The sequence below is a fragment of the Salvia hispanica genome, chromosome 6, assembly GCF_029641045.1.
Source record: "Salvia hispanica isolate PSC_SH4W2 chromosome 6, Shi_PSC_v1, whole genome shotgun sequence".
Lineage (NCBI taxonomy): Eukaryota > Viridiplantae > Streptophyta > Magnoliopsida > Lamiales > Lamiaceae > Salvia > Salvia hispanica.
The window spans coordinates 47,262,616-47,283,788 of NC_142697.1; the positions used below are offsets into that span (position 1 = coordinate 47,262,616).

At 35.9% G+C, this 21,173-nt stretch overlaps 3 protein-coding genes across 3 annotated transcripts; 2 read left to right on the forward strand and 1 right to left on the reverse strand.

Moving 5' to 3' along the window:
- Nucleotides 1-2,551: 2,551 nt before the first annotated feature.
- LOC148924057 (uncharacterized) lies at nt 2,552-5,315 on the forward strand. The gene is made up of 5 exons (XM_089061672.1): nt 2,552-2,683; nt 3,500-3,845; nt 3,959-4,234; nt 4,738-5,014; nt 5,072-5,315. Exons 1-5 carry the CDS (start codon nt 2,552-2,554, stop codon nt 5,313-5,315), a joined length of 1,275 nt encoding a protein of 424 aa, XP_088917798.1.
- Nucleotides 5,316-11,838: 6,523 nt separating this feature from the next.
- Nucleotides 11,839-14,312, reverse strand: LOC125203341 (uncharacterized). Its single transcript, XM_048101663.2, has 5 exons — nt 13,720-14,312; nt 13,244-13,396; nt 13,025-13,166; nt 12,300-12,541; nt 11,839-12,220 (listed from the first exon to the last, which is right to left on the reverse strand). The coding sequence occupies exons 1-5, from the start codon at nt 14,143-14,145 to the stop codon at nt 12,014-12,016; spliced, it is 1,170 nt and encodes a 389-aa protein (XP_047957620.1). The 5' UTR covers nt 14,146-14,312; the 3' UTR covers nt 11,839-12,013.
- A 4,134-nt stretch (nt 14,313-18,446) lies between these two features.
- Nucleotides 18,447-20,450, forward strand: LOC148924058 (uncharacterized). The gene is made up of 9 exons (XM_089061673.1): nt 18,447-18,552; nt 18,632-18,711; nt 18,870-18,927; nt 19,004-19,088; nt 19,169-19,286; nt 19,427-19,590; nt 19,691-19,790; nt 19,900-20,139; nt 20,220-20,450. Exons 1-9 carry the CDS (start codon nt 18,447-18,449, stop codon nt 20,448-20,450), a joined length of 1,182 nt encoding a protein of 393 aa, XP_088917799.1.
- Nucleotides 20,451-21,173: the final 723 nt, after the last annotated feature.

Sequence of the window (21,173 nt, forward strand, 5' to 3'; positions counted from 1 at the left end):
GTTTCTTGGTAGTGATTGAACATCAATTCCAAAACAATATTTATATTTTTAAAATCAGCACGTATTAATGTTCATCATATATCACACTACGAGTTCCTAAATTAAACCTTAAACTCAATTGTCTCTCTTAAGACCAGCTGAGCTAGCCGTGTGAGCGATTAATTAAGCACCTATTTCTTTGTTGTATTAACTTGTGATTCAACATCAGTTCAAATTATATATTTTAGATTTTTAGTATTTGTTTTTTTCAAATTAAGGGCACGCATCTTAATGTAGATAATATATATACTGCGGGGGTAGTTTGGTAGGATAGATAACTCCTCTATCTCTATCTTGGAGATATTTGACCTAAAATGACATACAGCAGAGATGGTAAAGTAAAAGAGTGAATGAAGTAAGAAAGGACAGTAAGATAATTATTACCATACCCGGAAATGACTCAATTATGAAGGAACTTACCAAATTGGAAAAACGACTCAACTATGGTGGAACGGAGGGATTACGAGTTATTCATACGGAATTTTTGCCGAAATTAATTAACACAATTTATTACTACTGTCAAATATGAGCAATGATGGCTTATCCAACTCTCACAACTTTTCAAATGTAAGGACAGCAAATTAAAGACAAACAACGACACAAAGTGAATGACAAAAGACAAAGGCAAATACATACATAAAAAAAAGGAGATTCTTGAATTGGAATTGAATTAAGTGGTGATTTTTATACATTCTTTTCTCATATCGGAAGTTTCGTATAATTCGTTCTAATCCAATTTATGTGAGCTGGTCACCTATGAAAAAGCCTAATTAATTTCATGCCTAAGTGGTCAAAGGGATTTGTTTGAAATGTTGTTGTTGATTCGTACTCCATATAGCAATAACTATGATACAATGGTAAAATGAAGCACAAGAATGAAAATTTTGATCAAATAACATATGAATAATTAATGAACGAGGCCGGTAGTGAAGACCAACGTGTGTGAGCTTTATAAATCAAATAAGCTCTCTCTTCTAATATGTCAGTCTTAAGGGATGAGATTTAGTGTTGGATTATAAATCTCACACCTATTGCAATTCAGTGTGGGTCATTAGAATCCGTAGCACCCACTCGACTATGAGAAAAGCAAAATACTTATAAGACATTCTTTTCTCACATTTGAAGTTTGGTTTATTCCAATTTGCTAGTATTTATTCCAGTCAAATGCATGTATAAAGAACATTTCTTCATATATAGCTAGTACTCCTCCGTCCCATTACAAGCGAGTCGCTTTCCCTTTTAAAATGACTCACCATAAGTGAGTCATTTTTTTTGAGCAAAAAAAACATCTCTCTTCGTCGTCCATAAAAATTTGTCATACCATTTTTGGTAGTGGACCTCACATTTCAATAACTCATTCTCACTCACATTTATTGTAAAAACTAATATAGTACTCCCTCTGTTCCATAATAGATGGCACACTTGGGGATTGACACGAGATTTTAGATGATGTTGTTTTGTGGGTTAGGTGTGAAAGAGAAAATAGTATATTTATATTAACGTGAGACAGGGCTTTTTCCAAAAAAAAAAGGAAATGTGACATCTTTTGTGGGACAAATTGAAAAGCAAAGTGTGACATCTATTATGAGATGGAGGGAATATAAAAGTATGACTCATACGCAACTAACTTTCTCAACTCACTTGGTAAAAAAAAAAAAAAAACTAACTTTCTATTACTACATTTCTTAAAACTTGTACCTAGTCAAATGGTGACAAATTATAAGGAACGGGGGTACACGAACACTAGTATTATAAATTTATAATTATATCATTATTATATTTCCATGGCTCAGACCTTTACTATATAGTGCTACGAGATGTATTAGGATTCTTACATCTCTTTAGTATCAAACACAGCACAAATCACAAAACCTTGTATCCTTGGATTTGATGGCTGTGATGAGCCACATTATTAGATTAAGATGCTACATTATTTTACTAAAATAGTAGTACATTATTAGACTCACAATCTATAGTGTTAGATGACACGTGGTTTTAATCTAACCGTTAGATCACAAGATCCATTGGACTATAAGTGTTTTGTTTTTGAATACTAATATTTACCTCCCTAGTACTATATATGTATGTTCGTCTGGACACCTCCTCTTACACAAACACAAACACAAACACAAACACAAGAAGTAAAAAGAAAAAACACACACAAAGCAATGAGTGAGATAGAAGAGAAGGTGGTGGAGAGAGATGATTGATCATTGGATCCACGAGCATCCACTTGCTCCGGTGAAAATTGTTGGATTTCGTGCTTGTTATAGTTGTCGACGACTTTTTAGAAGTGGAGAGAAAGGTTATGAATGTAGCCAGAAATGCAGTGATGGTGTCCTACATAAAGACTGTGCAGACACGCGGAGGAAGATCAGGCACGCAACGCACCCTCAACACACTCTCACTCAACAAATCAACAATGAGGATGTGAGAGCGCAGTGTTCAATCTGCCAATCTTCTGTTTAAACGCATCTCCTACGGATGTACAACCGCAGAATGTGGGTTCCAGATGCATGTCAGATGCGGGCAGGACAGCGACATGATGTATGGAGCCGAGGATGATGAGGAGGAGCAGCATCATACGTCATCCGAGTCACCCCAAGCATCAACTCATGTTCCTGAGGAGAAGTTGTTCATTCAAGTGCGATGCTTGCGGCACCACAGGAGCCAAAGGGAGTTCTTACGCATGCACCACACCTTCATGTGAGTATTGGATCCATGAGAGATGTGCTTCCTTGCCTCGCACCATTCATAGGGAAGACCACCATCATTCCCTCTCTCTCTCTTTCCGTGTCCCGCTTCAATATCTCAACTATAAATACCGTTGTGAAGTGTGCAGAGATATATTAATATCCAAACATTGGATATATCACTGTGAGCTCTGCAGCTATGCTGCCCATCTCACCTGCGCCTTCACCAAATCGCCACACACCACTAGGTATAACTATGTCTTTCTTCATTATGTAAATCTTACTATATTTTTATGTTACATCACAAAAATTTGAAATGTGTGTTTTTGTTGCATTGAATGTAGAGAAAGGGATTATGGAGTTTCCAATAAATGATGTGGATGTGGGTGAGGACCTAATTGGAGCTTTTCTAATCAGACAAGGAGTTGAAGCTTATACGCATACAAATTCACTCATCCTTGATCATCAATGATCAAGATGATGTTGATTATGAGTTCCATCATCACAAACTCAGATTAGTCTCCTCCTCATCATCATCATCATTTCAATAAGAAAATAAAGAAGAAGACGATGATGATGAGGAAGACTACTCTTGTAGAAAATCGGAGTTAACATGTAATGGGTGCATTACTCCGATATTTCTGAAACAAACATCATCTTCTTCTTCGTCTTCATCAAGTAGTAAAGATTGCTACTACTACATGAGATGTAGCATCAGCTCATGCAAATACTATCTTCACTTGGCGTGCTTCCAATTGCCTCCTCAGATCTCTTCTCTTCCTCTCCTCCACCAACATGCGAATGAGAATGAGAATGATCACAGCCTTGTCCTTCAATCCGGTGACAATCGTAAACCATGGGAGTGGGCATATTGCAGAGTCTGCCGTCAATATACGAATGGTTTGTTTTCCGGTGATTTCTACTGCAATCAATGTGAAGATTCAATGAATCCAAAGAGTTGGATGTATCACTGCCGCAGTTGTGATATATCCGTCCATCCACACTGCCTTAAAACTACATCCGGCTGGCTAAGAAACATCAAGTTTGGTCAGAGTTTCTCATCGCCGGAGCTCACTGCCATCCTCTCACCTTTCAACTTCTCACTACAAAAAGGTGAGTGGCTCATTTCTAACACTGTAATTGTCTCTTCTTGTTCGGTGGTAAACATAGCTATGCATGCGGCAGCTGTGATTTCGTCGTGCACTTTAACTGCGCAATATTGTCAGCATCAACCACCGGCCGTAGATGGGACAAGCACCACCCTCTGCTTTTGACTCATGACGCCAATCTAAACCGTCCCGGTGATTTCTACTGCAATCAATGTGAAGATTCATTGAATCCAAAGAGTTGGATGTATCACTGCCGTAGTTGTGATATATCCGTCCATCCACACTGCCTTAAAACTACATCCGGCTGGTTAAGAAACATCAAGTTTGGTCAGAATTTCTCATCGCCGGAGCTCACTGCCATCCTCTCACCTTTCAACTTCTCACTACAAAAAGGTGAGTGGCTCATTTCTAACACTGTAATTGTCTCTTCTTGTTCGGTGGTAAACATAGTTATGCATGCGGCAGCTGTGATTTCGCCGTGCACTTTAACTGCGCAATATTGTCAGCATCAACCACCGGCTGTTGATGGGACAAGCACCACCCTCTGCTTTTGACTCATGACGCCAATCTAAACCGTCCCGGTGATTTCTACTGCAATCAATGTAAAGATTCATTGAATCCAAAGAGTTGGATGTATCACTGCCGTAGTTGTGATATATCCTTCCATCCACACTGCCTTAAAACTACATCCGGCTGGTTAAGAAACATCAAGTTTGGTCAGAAATTTCTCATCGCCGGAGCTCACTGCCATCCTCTCACCTTTCAACTTCTCACTACAAAAAGGTGAGTGGCTCATTTCTAACACTGTAATTGTCTCTTCTTGTTCGGTGGTAAACATAGTTATGCATGCGGCAGCTGTGATTTCGCCGTGCACTTTAACTGCGCAATATTGTCAGCATCAACCACCGGCTGTAGATGGGACAAGCACCACCCTCTGCTTTTGACTCATGACGCCAATCTAAACCGTCCCGGTGATTTCTACTGCAATCAATGTAAAGATTCATTGAATCCAAAGAGTTGGATGTATCACTGCCGTAGTTGTGATATATCCTTCCATCCACACTGCCTTAAAACTACATCCGGCTGGTTAAGAAACATCAAGTTTGGTCAGAAATTTCTCATCGCCGGAGCTCACTGCCATCCTCTCACCTTTCAACTTCTCACTACAAAAAGGTGAGTGGCTCATTTCTAACACTGTAATTGTCTCTTCTTGTTTGGTGATAAACATAGCTATGCATGCGGCAGCTATGATTTCGTCGTGCACTTTAACTGCGCGATATTGCCAGCATCAACCACCGGCCGTAGATGGGACAAGCACCACCCTCTGCTTTTGACTCATGACGCCAATCTAAACCGTCCCGGTGATTTCTACTGCAATCAATGTGAATATTCAATGAATCCAAAGAGTTGGATGTATCACTTTGTGATATATCCTTCCATCCACACTGCCTTAAAACTACATCCGGCTGGTTAAGAAACATCAAGTTTGGTCAGAAATTTCTCATTGCCGGAGCTCACTGCCATCCTCTCACCTTTCAACTTCTCACTACAAAACGTCGTTGCGACATTTGTGGTCAAAATATGCATCAAGAGAAAGGATTTTACTGTGCACCATGCATGTTCTTCATTTGTTTCGAAGCCTGCGGTGAAAAAATGATCCAAGATGGCAACGTTGAGGCCGCGGATTGACAAAAAAAAGTTCAATGTTTACCTTTTTCTTCTTGTATACCGTATTTGTTTGTGTGTGTAATGTTTAATTCAATCAAGATTGTATCTTGTTTTTTAATTACAATTGCTCATAGTTTTACCCCTTCGTCTTCGTGCATATGATTAACAGATTAAGCACCTAGGGGTTTTGATCTATGCAAATTCATTTTTAATACAAAAATACAGAACCAAGCATATGGAGGTCATTTTTAGGTCATCGTAAGCTTATTTTTACGTCATTATAATAAGGATGACATAAAAGGATCTTAACATGACCTCAACCCCAAAGTTTATAATAGGCCTGTCAAATTGGATACCCGCGGGTACCCGATCCGAAAATTTCGGGTACCCGATCCCGAATTTCCTAAAATCTAATACCCGATACCCGATCCGAAAATAATTTTAGGTACCCAAATACCCGACTCGGGTATCCAATCCCGAAAAATCGGGTGTCCAATCCCGATTTTGGATTTTAATTTTATTTTTTTATTATTTTTTAAGAAAATTAACTATAAACTTTTAATCAAAATTTTAAAATAATAAAATAAATACATAATTTATTATATTTAATTAAAAAAATCGGGTAATTTGGGTATACCCGATCGGGTATCGGATAACCCGATACCCGATAATCCAAAAATTCTATACCCGAACCCGATCCCGAAACCCGAAAAATCGGATATCGGATATCCAATTACCCGCTATTTCGGGTTTGGATATCGGGTATCCAATTCCCGATATCCATTTTGACACCCCTAGTTTATAATATGACCTAAAATTGTGTTATAATGACCCCCGTGTTTTTCTTTAATTATTGACCATTCGATTGTTAAATCTCATGGTCAGGATTTGGTCTGGATTTTGTATTGGGATCAATTTTTGTATTGATCATTTTCCAAGGTATTTCTTTGTAGTATTAACTTGTGATTCAAATTCAGTTCAATTCAAAAGACTGTAGTAGATAGTAAAAATGCTAAATATCTTTGAATTGAATTCAAAGAGAAAAAGCAAAAGATAAAAAGAATATATGAAAGCAAAAGTTACATTCTTTTCTCATATTGGAAGTTTTGTACTATGATTCTTTCTTAAGTTCTTCTATTCTAATTTATGTGAGCTAGTCACCCACAAAGCCTTAGAAAGGGGAGAATTGAAAGATAGGTGTGGAAGATGATGACATGGATTTTTTTTTATAAATTTTAAACTTAATTAAATCAAAACGATGTAGTTTTGATTAGCCACATCAGTATCGATTTTTTTATTTTGGGGAAAAACTGGAAAAAGCTATTTACATTCAAAAATTAAAATTTAGTGGGAAAATTAGAAAAAAATTGAAAGTCAATGTATTTAATTTACATGCAAATAAGCCATGAAATTATATGATTTACAATTCGTATGGTAACAATGTCTCGTTCCATGTTAATTTGAATATATTAGATTCATCACATTGAAAATTTTGACAGAAAATTCTTCTTTCCGTTTTATTCATATTTCTAATTTTGTAGAGGGTTAGAGCATCCACAATGGATGCCCGATCGCGCGCCCGATCGGCCGAGATCTGGCTCGGGCGTGGTCGGGCATCCATTGCAGCCCTCGGTCACGCCCGAGCGCGACCGATAGTTCGGTCGCGGCCGATCCCGAGCCCGATCGATCGGGCGTGAGCTCGGGCGCCCATTGCAGAGGCGCGCCTGAGCCCGAGCCCGAGCCATAATTATTTTTTTTAATTATTTAACCCTAATTTAAACCACTATAAATACTCCATTTTCTTCACTTTTCACACACCAAACCTTTCACTTTCTCTTCTATATTCTCTCAATATCCACACTTTCAACAATGGATCCGAGATAATACCCGAGCCCGAATAATGTCGACGACGATATGCCGATGTTTGGAGGAGGAAGCGGCGGCCGCGGCGCCCGGTGGCCCGGCCACGAAGACTACCGGGTTGAGACGCCTGGATCTGTAGGATCCACTTTCGTCTCCGACTCTGAGTTCGATCCGTTCTTCGGCACCGAGGAGTATCGGGTTGAGGATATGGAGCCTAGTTGTGGGCAACCTCTTGCCCCTGTTCGGCCGCCGCCGAAGAAAGGGAAGAAGAAGATGGCGCGGAAAGAAAAGGCACCATCGGTCCCAGTCCCACTCCCAGACGATGAGCCGAACGAGGAGTACGCAACAGGGCGTACTGACTACGAGTTGGATGAGTACCTGAAGGTGGCTCAGTGTTGGGTCGATGTATCGGAGGATTCGATAGCCTCCAACAACCAGACTTCGACCAGGATGTGGGATCGCATTGAGAAACGCTACAACGAGGTGAAACCGAAGTGGGCGTTCAAGCGGACCAAGGTTCAGCTGCGCAAGTGTTGGGATCGGATCAAGCTCCACGTCAACAACTTCTGCTATATCTACAACAGGAACAGGGATGGAAGAGCTAGCGGTGAGAGCATGGAGGATGTCCTCAACAAGTCGTTGTCCGAGTACCAACAGCAGTTCGGGCAGTTCAAGCTATACAATGTTTGGCTGATCTTGAAGGACAAGGGGAAGTTCAACGGAGGGATACCGGTTGGATCCTCGGCTCCGAAGCGGACAAAGAACACCGCCGTTGGCGATTACACGAGCAGCGGCCCATCTCCTGTGTATCTGAACGATGAGCCGGAAGGGAGTTCCGGCACGCCTACGTCTACTTTTAGACGTCCCATTGGTACCAAGGCTGCCAAAGCCCAGGCCAAAGGGAAGGCGAAGGCGGGCGCGTCTGGATCAGCGGCCCCCCCGCAGGCTGCGCCTGCTCTGTTCAGCTCATGGACAGGGCGATCGAGGAGTTCGGAGGTTATCGCGAGGTGGTTGAGTATAGGTTTATACTTGACGCCCAAAACAGCCTTCGTGAAGAAACCGATCCGGAAGCCCGACAGAGGACTAAGAATATGATCAAGAATTTGGCGCAGAGGTTGAATTTAGATGACTAGTTTGGTTTTTTCTTTTTTTTTAGTATTTTAGTTTTAATGTAGTTTTTTTTTTTAATCTAAGTATGACGTAGTTCCACTTTTCTATTAAGTAATGTAGTTTTTTTTTTTTGTATTTGTGGTGTTTGAAATAATATATTTTGATAATTTATAGTAATTAAAAACAAATTAAAAAAACAATGATTTAAAATTGAAATGAAAAGTGGATAAGAGATAGGGCATGCATTAGGGCTCCACCATTGCAGAAAGATAGGCATGCTGACGTGGCAACCACTAGGGCTCTCACTAGGGCTTCCACTAGGGCATCCATTGTGGATGCTCTTAAAGGCCATTTACCGGTGTAAATTGGGCAGAATAAACCATTTTAATGGCCCAACTAATAGAGGCCTAAAGAGTAGTTAGCGCCTGTTTGAGGACAAAAATAAAATACTTCCTCCGTTCACGAAAAATAGACCACATTTTGAATAACACGAGTTTTAATGTGGAATTGGTAAAGTAGGAGAGAAGGAAAAAATACTATAGAAGAGAAGTAGTGTTAGTAGAATGTGGGGTCCATATTATTTGTAGTGTTTGATTGTGTTAGGTAACAAATGTGGAGTCCTTTTTCAAATTTTGTCTATTTTTTGTGGACAACTAAAAATAAAAAATGTGATATACTTTTCAATGGACGAAGGGAATATCTTCCTACATTATACTCAATATATTGCCGTACAAAGTAAAATTAGACGTGATAGATATAGGATTATATTGGAAAAGCAAAAGAGAATAGAGAATAGAGAATAGAGAATAGAGAATGAGAAAGAGAAAGAGAAAAGAGAAAGAAGAGACTACTCTATAAACTTTGCTAATATTTAATTTAAGGATATTGGCATCCAATATCATGAAATTTTTAAAAAGTTGAGTTTTTCCCACAAACTTTAAAATTGGTAAATAATATCACGAACTATACCACGGATTTGTTTTTTCCCACGAATGAAAAAATTCCCACAAATAATATTATGATACAGATTTTTTTCGTAATTTCTCGACAACAATTTTAAGAACTTCAAGTTTTTCAATCTTTGAAGATAGTTTTTCTTGAAGCACGCCCTCCAAAATTGTTCTTCAATCTATTAAAATAACATGAATTTTTTTATTCATGGGAAAAAAACAAATCCATGGTAAAATTCATGATATTATTTGCCAATTTTAAAATTCGTGGAAAAAACTCAACTTTTTTAAAATTTTATAATATTAGAGGCTAATTAATATCCCTTAATAATAGTATTAGAAGTTTTGTGTGATTCAGTTTTGAAAAGACATTATTCCTTCGTGTCCTCATTAAATATCTTATCTTCACGTCCAGATAAATAATTTGAGAAGTATATCAAATTGTAGTAGAATTGCATTTTTATGTAATTATAAAACATACTCCTATCAAACTCCTAACATAACAATCACGCTTAGGTATAATATTTTATTCGAATAGTTCGAATAATAATGCAACACAAAAAATTATCAATAATTGTGAATTGGTTGTCAAAAGTTGGAATAATATGGCAAGAACCTTATTCCAATTTGATTACACAATATTAATGTCATCTGCAATATTATTGTGATAATTATTATTCAGAAAAGGTTGTGATTTTAATAACCCAAATTATGGACCTTTATGATAGTGGGTATTTAATGTAATAAATTCATTTGTATTTAATCATGATAAATAAAGCACCAAATAGTTGAAATTTATATTAAACAACTATGGCATAACTTATTTACTTAAAATGTTAAATGTTAATGAAACCTAATTCAAGCGGCAAAAGTGCAAAACTAGTTGTGAAGCAATTATAATAAATCACTTTTTTTTTTATTAAAGATAGACAAAAGTTTTATTTCAGTGTATCCGAATATATGATTTGTTCTTCCTCCATCAATCCCATTCTCCGAATGGGCAAGTTACATTTAAATTATAATTAAATAAGATAAGATGCTTTTGGCAAATATTAATTAAGGTAGAGAATGCACGTGATTTAAATAGGAAATAAATTTGAAATTTATGAAACGGATTCTTCGAATAAATCTTGTCAAATCCAGTCTAAATAAATGGAATATTAATACTTTGCATTAAATATAACTATTTTTTATCATCTATATATACATAAACAATTTATTGTTTAAACCCTAGAAATTCCTTGCAAAATAATAGCCACCTCTAACCTTTTTTCTGAAGCTATGGCGAAGATTTCGAGCAGCCTTTTATCGATGAGGCAAGTATTAGTTCTCTTATATATACTACATTGCAATCTTCCTCTCCTTTTTTAATTCTTGATGGTTTGTTTGTGTTTATGTGTGTGTCTCGTGTTAGAGAAATAGATTCATTAGTTCAAGAGAAATTATATGGTCCCGTGATGTTCGATTTGATAGATTAGATAAGATTGAATTTTATGATGATAAAGATTTTTGTTAGCATTTTTTTAGATCGGGATAATGGATTCATAAGTTTGTACAAGAGAATGTATATTGGTGCTCGACTTGATGAATTAGATAGTCATGAATTTTTGTACTGAATGATGTTCTATAGACTAAATAGAGTATTGGGGGCTTTCCTCTATCACAAAATTGACAAAATTAATTTTATAATTTCAGACCAATTCAATCTAAAATAATCTCAGAATAAATTATTTTAGAGCAATTTAGCATATATTTTTTCAATTAGAGAACATTTATTTTGGATAATATGCTATACATAGTTACTATCATAGGAAACATATATGCTCACATTATTATGTTTAGATACACGACATTATTATATTTTTTGAATTGAGACTCGTATTCTGAAATCTTATCATCTAGACGCGTGTTCCTTGTTTGCTTAAGTTTTCTTGTTCGCTTGTTTTATTATTGTTTATATTATGAATCGCTTGTTTTGTTATTGTTTATATTATGAAGTATGAACTGTTTTTTTATACTAGCTCGATATATTTTTAGCTTGAGCATTTGTACTACATAAAAATAATTATATTACTGAACCACGAACTTCAAAAATGCAGCCGGAGGGCATATTCCGTGGCAGCCGAGAACGTCAAAGTCCGTTCGACTGCACCGCCCATCATAAAGGCCGCAGCCGAAGCTGCCGATGCGAAAGTAGCAGCATTCTGGATGAGAGACCCCATCACAGGAAACTGGATTCCTGAGAATCACTTTGGAGAAGTTGATGTTGCCGACCTCAGATCCAAACTCTTGTCCAAGAAGCCAACTTCTTCATCACCTTCCAACTAAATATTTCTCTATTTATTAATATAGATGAATCTCATTTTTCTGTCAAGAATCAAGACTACATTAAAGCTGCAATTATCATTTCTGTAACTCTACTTTATTATAAGTCAAAAAAGGGATTCATATTTCACACTGTTTATTCCACCAAGATATCAAATAATTCCAAAGACAAGGACTATATTCAGCAATGGTAATCTACAATCTTGAAGAACTGATAGAAAAATGATGTAGTGGCGAAGCGAATTGCGCGATTAGTCTATAGGTAAAGTTGGATGAGCTCGTCGCTTACAACAGACGGTGATAGGACCCCAAGATCAGTAAATAGCAGGGTAAGATACTGTGGGGGCGTGTAGTCGCGAGCGGATGTTTCAACCTCCACCTTTGATGGGATCGGTACTCCAAATTCAATTGGGCGTAGGGCTGGCACCATGTCTTTCTGATCCAACGGGTAAAGGCGCGCAAACTGCAAGAACAGGCGTGCATACGTTACAAAATAATTGGAAATGCAGAAAGATTTAGTTAGTGAGGACTGGATTAATCACCTTGTAACTTTCAGCAGCAACGTACATTGGCTTGTTCATGGCTTTGGCAACCAATGCGATTTGGTAGGTTCCCATCATGTTTATAATGCCTCCACTTTCAACAACGCCATCTGCTCCGACAAGCACCATGTCCACTTCGTCCATGCTGTATGCCACAGCAGAGTCGATTAAGAGCTTAACGGGAACATCCAGTTTGGCGAGCTCGTTGGATACACGTAACCCTGACCTGTCGGGCCTTCCCTCTGCATCCCAGAGGCATCTCACACGCTAAATACCTTGCTTCTATATTGAAATGATAACATAAAATCCATCCTTTCCAAAGAAACACGCATTGTTCTCTCCTTTTCTAAATCTCAGATATGCAAGCCGGTTACTACTTGCAAAAATATTTGCATTACTTATCATTAGAAAGAATACCAACGATCTTAGTAAATATATATTCACTCTCTCATTTTCGTCCCGGTTATAAAAAATCCATATGACTTTTGAAATGATAACATAATATCATCCTTACCAAAGCAACATGTATTGTACTTGCACTAATTAATGTTAAAAAGAATCCCAAATATCTTAGTGAATTTGTATTCCTTCTATCATTTTTGCCTCGGATTAAAGAAATCCATATGGTGGTGTGATGAAGTAAGTCAAATAGTAATTCACAAGGTTGCTGAGTCAAGTCAAGAACTATTCATTCATCCAGATAAGTTACGAGGTTACAAGGTTACCTGTGCAGAGAACTCGAAACACTTTTTTATTCTCAACTGCTGTTCTCAAAGCTTCGAGCACAACCCTGGAGAAGCCATGGACCAAAATGGTGCAGCCATCAAATATAAAATCTTGACTGAGCATAGCTATTATCCTCCGCGCCTATCATGAGAAAGCTTCATTAAATCTTTCAATTCATGATGATGCTAAAAAACCAAAACTATCAAACAAATGAACACCTTATATGATATCTCGCCAAACTTCTCAGCACGCTCAAGTAGTCGGGACTTGGCTGAACCGAAGTCTTCACGATCTAAAGCTGAAGTTCTAGTCACATAACGCATGAAAAGGTCACAACCAGCCGTTAAGGAGATTGAAGTAGTGTCCCACGACTGCATAAAAATACAGGAATTTGTAAACATTATGTATTCTGATCACTATCTAAACTCATCGTTTCGTTAATCTAATCGATTCAAACTAGCATTTGCTACTTCTTATGATCTAAACAATTAGATTAACAGTGATGATGTGAACTTTACAAACTCAGCTGCAGAGATTCAAACATAACAGAAACAGAACAATTAGCTCAACAAAATCGAGGTAATTTGCACTTTTTCAGATACTCAGACGTTTTTTGAGCTCAAATTCAGTAATTGATGCCAATAATTGTTTAATCATCTATCTAATCGATTTAACAGATGAAATATACACATACTTTAAGAGAATCGGATGCCTTTTTGAGCTCAATTTCAAGCTCCATCATCGTCTTAGCTTGGCTGGACCGAATCGCCGAAGCTAAAGCCCTAATCGCCGCCACAGCCTCCGCCAAATCCGGCTGTTTCCGCCAATTGTTAAACTCATCCACCACCGAGAACCTCTTGCCCATCTCCTCGATGCCGGAAGCGTTGCTCTCCGCTGCGTCGCCGTCCGAATTTCCGGCGACGGCGGCCTGCGCCTGAGCCAGCCAGTCGCTCGTCACGACGCCGTGGTGCTCCGCGCGCGTCTGGTAGTACATCGAGACGTTAGCGCTGGGGATTTCCGCCATGGCGGTGGGAGCGGGGGAGATCGGTCGGCTCTCGGCGGCGTCGCTCCGCTGCTGCTCCTGCTTGTCGATGATGAATGACGCGGATCGATGCCACATCTGTCGCTTTTCGTTGAATTAGTGCGTTTTTGAGGGGTCGATTCGCGATTAGTGGAAGTAGTGATCGGGAATTTGTGCGATTCCGCCGTGAAAACGACGTCGCCGGCGGGGTTTTGGAAGTTTCCGGCGGGATTGAGAGATAGGAATTGGGTGGATTTGGGGAATAGTTCTCTACGGTTCGATAATCAAGTGGTGTGCTGCGGTGCGGTCTTAGATGGTCGCCATGTCATCAAACTGTAGGGATCGACGGTTGGAAGTTTTCCATGTTTAATTACTCCTATATTTTAATAAAAGTGACTATATTATTATTAAAGTTCTTATTATTTTATTTAGAAAATAAGTAAATTGAACTTTCATTTGCATAAATTTTATAAATTAAATTTTTTAAAAATATTTCTTTTGTGCTAAAAAAGTAGACTAGTTTTATGATTTTAGGCTAATTTTATCATTTTAGGTCGTTCTCTAAATTTAAATTAAATCTAAATACGGTAAGTTTTTAACAATTTGCGCACAACTAATAACGTGTATCCCACAATCCACTAGCATAACTACTACTATTACTTTTTTCCTCTCTCTTTCTTTCTATCTGTTCTACCTTACTAATTACTATTGTATTATAATCAAACCAATATATAAAATAAAATAAATAATTACGAAACATGTTTCGAACTAGAGTGGAGCTCACAAAATGTATGTAAGAGCATCCACAATAGGGGAGGTGTGGCGGCTGCCTGGAGTCGCCTTAGCCGCGGCGATCCATAGTGGAGGATGCGGGCGGCGCGGTGTGGACAGATGGGAGGGGACGGAAATATGATTAAAGAATTATTCCATGTGTTAACGACTACTCGGTGAGGACACAGCGCGGCAGTGCCCGCGGCGGTCTATTGTGAGGCGGGTGAGCCCCGGCGGCACCGATTTCAAATTTTTATTTTTTTATATTTTTATTTTTCGTTTTCAAATCAGTAGAATGAGGAAGGGAAAAAGGGGAGAAGAATGAGGAAGAAGATGATAAGTAGGGTTTTGATTTAGTTAATTTTGGGCTTTTTTAAATGAGGAAGAATATAGGTTAATTTTGGGCTTTTTAAATGGGTTTTGATTACTTTGGTCAAATGAGTCCAATCAAAATGATTTGTTTTTTGGTAATTAGTTTTAATTTTTTTTAATTAAATTATATGTTTTTTCTCTAATTATTTTTAACCCATAATTTTATTTCTAATTGAATTAAAATATACAAAAATAAAATATATTGAAATATGGCCAAAAAGTGTCTACTATTGTTGTAGAAACTTTTTTTTGTGACCGTAGACAAATCAGAAATGGTCGAGGATAAAAAGAAATGGCTTATCCAAAGAAGTGCCCTCCCTATTATGGATACTCTAATGTATCATTTCTTTCATGGAGTATTCCACGGAGCAAGTATTGACTGATTACATACACAAAAATTGAATTCATTGGCAATTTTAATTAAATCTATCAATATATAAAGGGGCAGTTTTTTTTACTGCCACCTGGCAGCATTTTGGCGGGAAAATGAGTTTCTGCAGTTTGGCTATTTTGTATTTTTCTTGGTTTTTTTTGTGAATATTTTTACCATCATTTATGGTTCCAATGCTGCTGTGTTTTTAGGCTTAATTGCATATTTTTAGCTTTATTTTGATTGGTTTTGTGCAGTTCACTATATTTTGCTTTTTTACATCATGTATTAAACAAATAAATCCCACTTTTCTAAAATGATTGAGATTCAGTTCTTCATTTGTTTCCAAAGCTTTATTTACCTGAAAAGTATAAAAATACATTAGAATAAGTATATTCTCAATTTTTCTAATATTAACGATTGGAAACTAAACATATTAATTTAATAGCACCTCATTAATAAATCACAGAATGTTAGTATTATATTTTTCATAAGCTCCTGTCCAAAATATACCATAATTTATTCGAATCTGACAACCATATAACCTAATTTGTTGGAATCTGTCCAAAATATAACATGCACATTAGATGCACACATAAAACATAATTAAAAGTCATAATATTGTTTCAAAGTCACACACAATATTTACACACGACACAAAAGAGAACTCTGAAAATGCAAAGGAGGAAGTTGATGAGATCTTAATAATGTAAAAATTATGAATTGGATAGCATCTGTATATCTTCTATGGAATCATTTATTCGTAATTGGATAGGCTGATTTATCCATTTATCTATGTGCTATATAAATTATGTTAAGCTCCATTTCTAAAGATCATTCATTTAATGTTATTTATAATAGATATGCATTGTATTAAAATCAGGTAATTGAAGAGTTTTACCTGTTTTGTTGTTTTTATCTCTCTTCCATTAAAATTCACACATCTGCAGTAGTAATCATTTGTTGATTAAAATCTTAATTTGGAACTAAAATAGGTATTAACAGTCACTGTCATTAATGCACATACCAATAATTGGAAATTATTGTTCATCCTCTTCTTCTCTTAATGTATATTGCAATATGCAATTTGCAATCAAAATAAAGCTATGGTTATATTCATTATATGTGCAAAATGTATTTATTTAAGCTAATAAATGGAACAAGTTACCTGTTATAAGTTGTTTCTTCTTCTTCTCTCTTGGTTCTCTCTGTAATCATTGTCTATATTTTTCTCTCTCCTTCTCCTTCACAAAGCCACCTATTTGCAGAGATGAAGAGGCTTATAGGCGTGGCTCCTCTGTCTGGATCCTATTCTTATTGGTTCTAGCATTGGCTCTCTCTCTTCCTTCTTAGAAAGTAGGGCGGCTCCTCTCAGATTAGGGTTTATATATTTGTTATGGTATCCCTGCAAAATAGGTTCATTATTAATAGGGGAACATTAACTAACAGACATTAATTATGGCTGTCATTAGACCCAATAAATGCTCCTAATAAATAATATAGAAAGCATAAAATTCACATTTATTGAATATATGTATATACGTATATGCATATGGATATTTAGTATTTCTATAGACTAATATATATTATATTTTCAGCATTTATTGGTAATCGAAATGAAACAGGTTATTCCATTTATTTGATTACTTGAAAGGTCTCAGCTATCATTATTTCTGTTTCCCAAGTAATTTTTTTTATTATTTATTTGCTAAATAACTTCACCAAATCACTATAAATACTCTCTTCTACCTCTCTTTAACTCACCCTGCAATAGCTTCTTCTCTATCATACAGTTCCATTGTTCTTTTGGTATGGTGTAGTTCCATTGTTTATTTCTCCCACCTATGTACATCTGAATTCTGAACTTCTGAAACTACTCAAAAAATTGTAACTTATTAAGTTCTTCTTCCTAATCTTACATGCAGTTTCTATAGTTCTTTTTGGTATTTCTTTCCAACAAAACTCTTTTCTTCTATATTACTATTTCAGTTGTAGCTACTATATTGAAGTTTCTGAACTTCTTTTGTATATATTTTACCTGTGTTGTGTCTCTGTCATTTCTTTATTTCTTCTTTTTTGTGTTTTGATCACCACCTTTTTTGAGTAGTTTCAGCTTCATTGTCAGCAACTTTTTATAGTTTCCTTCCTCTCTTCTTCATCTTATGGAATGTTTATGCTTAGCACCTGCAAAGAATAAGCATATATTAGTCTATATGTTTATGATTCTGAACTTTATCTATTTATCTTACAGTGATATATCAGTGTCCACCATGGCCCCCTATGTTACCTTGCTCAAGAATCTCCATACAGCCATTACTAATTCTGTCATCAAGGTCTATTGTGTTCGTGTGTTTGGAGGTCTTCCGGATGACAATAGAGATATCAGCACAGAATCTGTCTTTCATGATGCTAAGGTATGCCTGAAATTTACCATGTCTCTGTCATTTAGTAGTTTTCCTTTTCATCCTTCATGTCATTACCCTTTATCATATATGGAATATGGAATTTGGAATCTGGAATGTAATAATAATCACCTACAAAAGAATGCACAGTTAAGTTAGTTGAAGTGTTATGTTTCTGACATAAGTCTAATAAGTCTAATTAAGTGTAATAAGTTTAATAATTCTAACAGTAGTAATATCTATTATCTATTATATTCTTCCATTTCTATTGTCTTATATCTTGCTTATATCTAAGGGCTTATTCCTCTTATTTTCAGGGTACCTACATCCAAGCCACATTCCCAAAAATGGTTCTACAGAACCTTCAACACAAGCCTAGAGAATGAGGGATCTATTATATCAAAAACTTCTTTGTTAGGAAAAACACACTTAGAAACAGAGCCACTAATCATCTTTTTAGACTCTTTATGAACTATAAGACTGAGATGTATGAAGTCAGAGACAATGATTTTCCACCTATAGTGTATTCATTTAAACCATTTGGGGATATATCAAACATCAATGAGATTGATGAGCATGCACCTTTTTTTGGTATAACTCTTTGTTTATATTTATTGTTTTTGAACTTATTTTTCACTTTATTGATCATGTATTTCATTTTACTTTGCAGACATCATTGGTGTCATCACTTCCCCAGGTAGTGTAGTGAAGCAAAGTAGATACAGACTAATTGAAGTTCAAATCAGTGAAGTATGTTTTATACTTGCTGCTCATTTTTTTTGTTTGCTATTTTTTTTTTCTTTTTTTCATATTGAAACTAAATTTGCTACTTTTTTGACAGCCATAACAAGATATTCTGTACAATTTGGGATGCCAATGTGGAATCTTATATGTCTCAATTGTCTAAGGCTGAAGGGACTGTTCCTATAATCATTGTACAGTTTTGTAAGCCTAATATATTCAGAGGTCTGTTTCTATCTTTTTTATTTGTAGTTTTGTAAAAGTGATGTATTGGTTTAATGTTTCCTTATTATATTTTTAGGTGAGGTTGGTGTGTCTACTCATTATCAAGCTTCCAAGGTTTTGATTAATGCTGATCTTGATGTTGTGAAGGAATTTAGGAGCAGGTACTGTTACCTAATACCCAATGCTATATAAATAGTTTGTTTAGTGATTGACTATAACAAATTTTAAATGTAATCTATAGGATAAAGCATGATGATAAATTTGTTGCACAAGGAATGGTTGATCAATCTGGAGTAAAACTTAGTAGAGAGTTCGATGATCTTGATGTGAAGTCCCTTGGTGATATTGGCTGTTTGGAGGTATTTTAATTTCCTGTTTGTAAATAGTTTTGTAGTGTAAATGCAAATCTTATTAAAGGTCAGATAGTCATTTTATATCCAGAATTTTTATTTTTGAAGTACTAAATTTGGAATAGTATATTTCTTATTTTGGTCATCAGGATGGATCATATTGGGTTTTTGGAAAAGTGGAATCAATTGAGCCTCATTTTGGTGAATGGTATTATTTAGCATGCAAGACTTGTGTTAAGAAACTTAGAGTGTTGGATGACAAGAAGTATAGATGTGACTTTTGTATTAAGAACTTTGATGTTGCTGTGAAAAGGTATTATTCATCTTCTCATTTTTAATTCTGAAGATTTGTGTTTCTTTACAGTTTATTTGAATTTTAATGAAGTTATTAAGTTCAATCCCTTCTTTCTCAGGTTTAGGTTTGTGGTGAACATTGTTGATGACTCAAGTAATGTATCACTTCTATTATGGGACAGAGAAGAGAAGTGGTTCAACTTATTGGAAAAATGGTCAGTGACATGATAGGGAGTAATATGGAGATAATTACAAATTAGTGACATATCTTAAATTCATTAGTGTTATCCAATTATATTTTACTCAGTCTTTCTTTTTTCTGTTCCAGAATTCTGTTATGGAGTATCTTCCTAAGAAAATTGAGGAGCTTTTGTTGGGGAAAGAAATTTTGTTTAAGATTCAAAACAAGAATAGCAAGGAATTTTACCGTAGATATCCATATACGGTTAACAAGATTTGTAATATTCCAGAAATTGTTGAGAAATATGTTCCTAAGAATATTGCTTCACAAGTTCTCAATACCGATGTCAAGCTTGCTGATTTACTCTTTGGAGCTGATATTGTTGAGGTATTTTTTTGAGAAATTATGCTCAGCTTTGTTATTTATCTTCTTAGTCATCTGAAATTCTTATTATCTTATTATTTTAGGTATGTAGCAAAGAATTTGTCACTCCTGATTTCTCAACTATTACTAAGCAAAGTGGTTATGAAAACATCGGTGAAGGAAGTGTAAAGCGATGTTTGTTAGATGAATTTGATGCAGAGGAAGTAATCTGTTCTGATAAGATCAAGAAGAAAATGAAGAAGGTGAATGTCATTGAAGATGATGATTATGAGGAAGCAATTAGCTACACTCAGGATTTATCTGGTGCTGATTAATTGAAGACATGTTTTAAGTTCTTAACTGTTTTAAGTTAGTTGAAGTGTTTTTTGAACTTATCTAAACTTCTATTTTGGTTAGTTGGTTTAGTTGGTGGATTGTTAGTGGACTATCTTACAACTCTTATCAGTTCTGTGTTCTTTTGGTAGTTCTTTGTAATGATGGTTTATGTCTTTTTCATCACTTTTGTATCTTTTTGTTGCATTCCAGTGGGGATGTAGGATAAGGCATTCTGATTTTTGTTTAATCAAGAGAAAGATTTTGCACTCTTTCTCTTTAATCTTTATTTTTGCAATCCCATATTCTGTGTTGGTTTTTCACTATCTCTTTTTCTGTTATATTAATAGACAGTGTAAAGAAAGGGTTTTTAAAGTAAATATACAGAATTATAAAATGGTTTAGCATATTCTAAGTATCTTAAAAATTATCTTAAAAGTCCTAAGTATCTTAAAGGACATACTTAAATCCTAAGTATCTTAAAAATTATGCCTTCAAATTAGTAAGTTTTTTAAAGGCTTCTGTACCTATTAATTTGCATGTTCATCTCTTTCTAACTCAGCTTTCTAACTCAACTTTCTAACTCAACTTTCTAACTCAATCAGAAATGACATACTTTCTCTTTCTAAATCAGCCTAAAGACATCCGAAACTATTTTTCTAAAATATATTCATGTTTTATGTCGGTCAAGTATAAGCCAACCTAAAACCTTACTAGAGGACAAC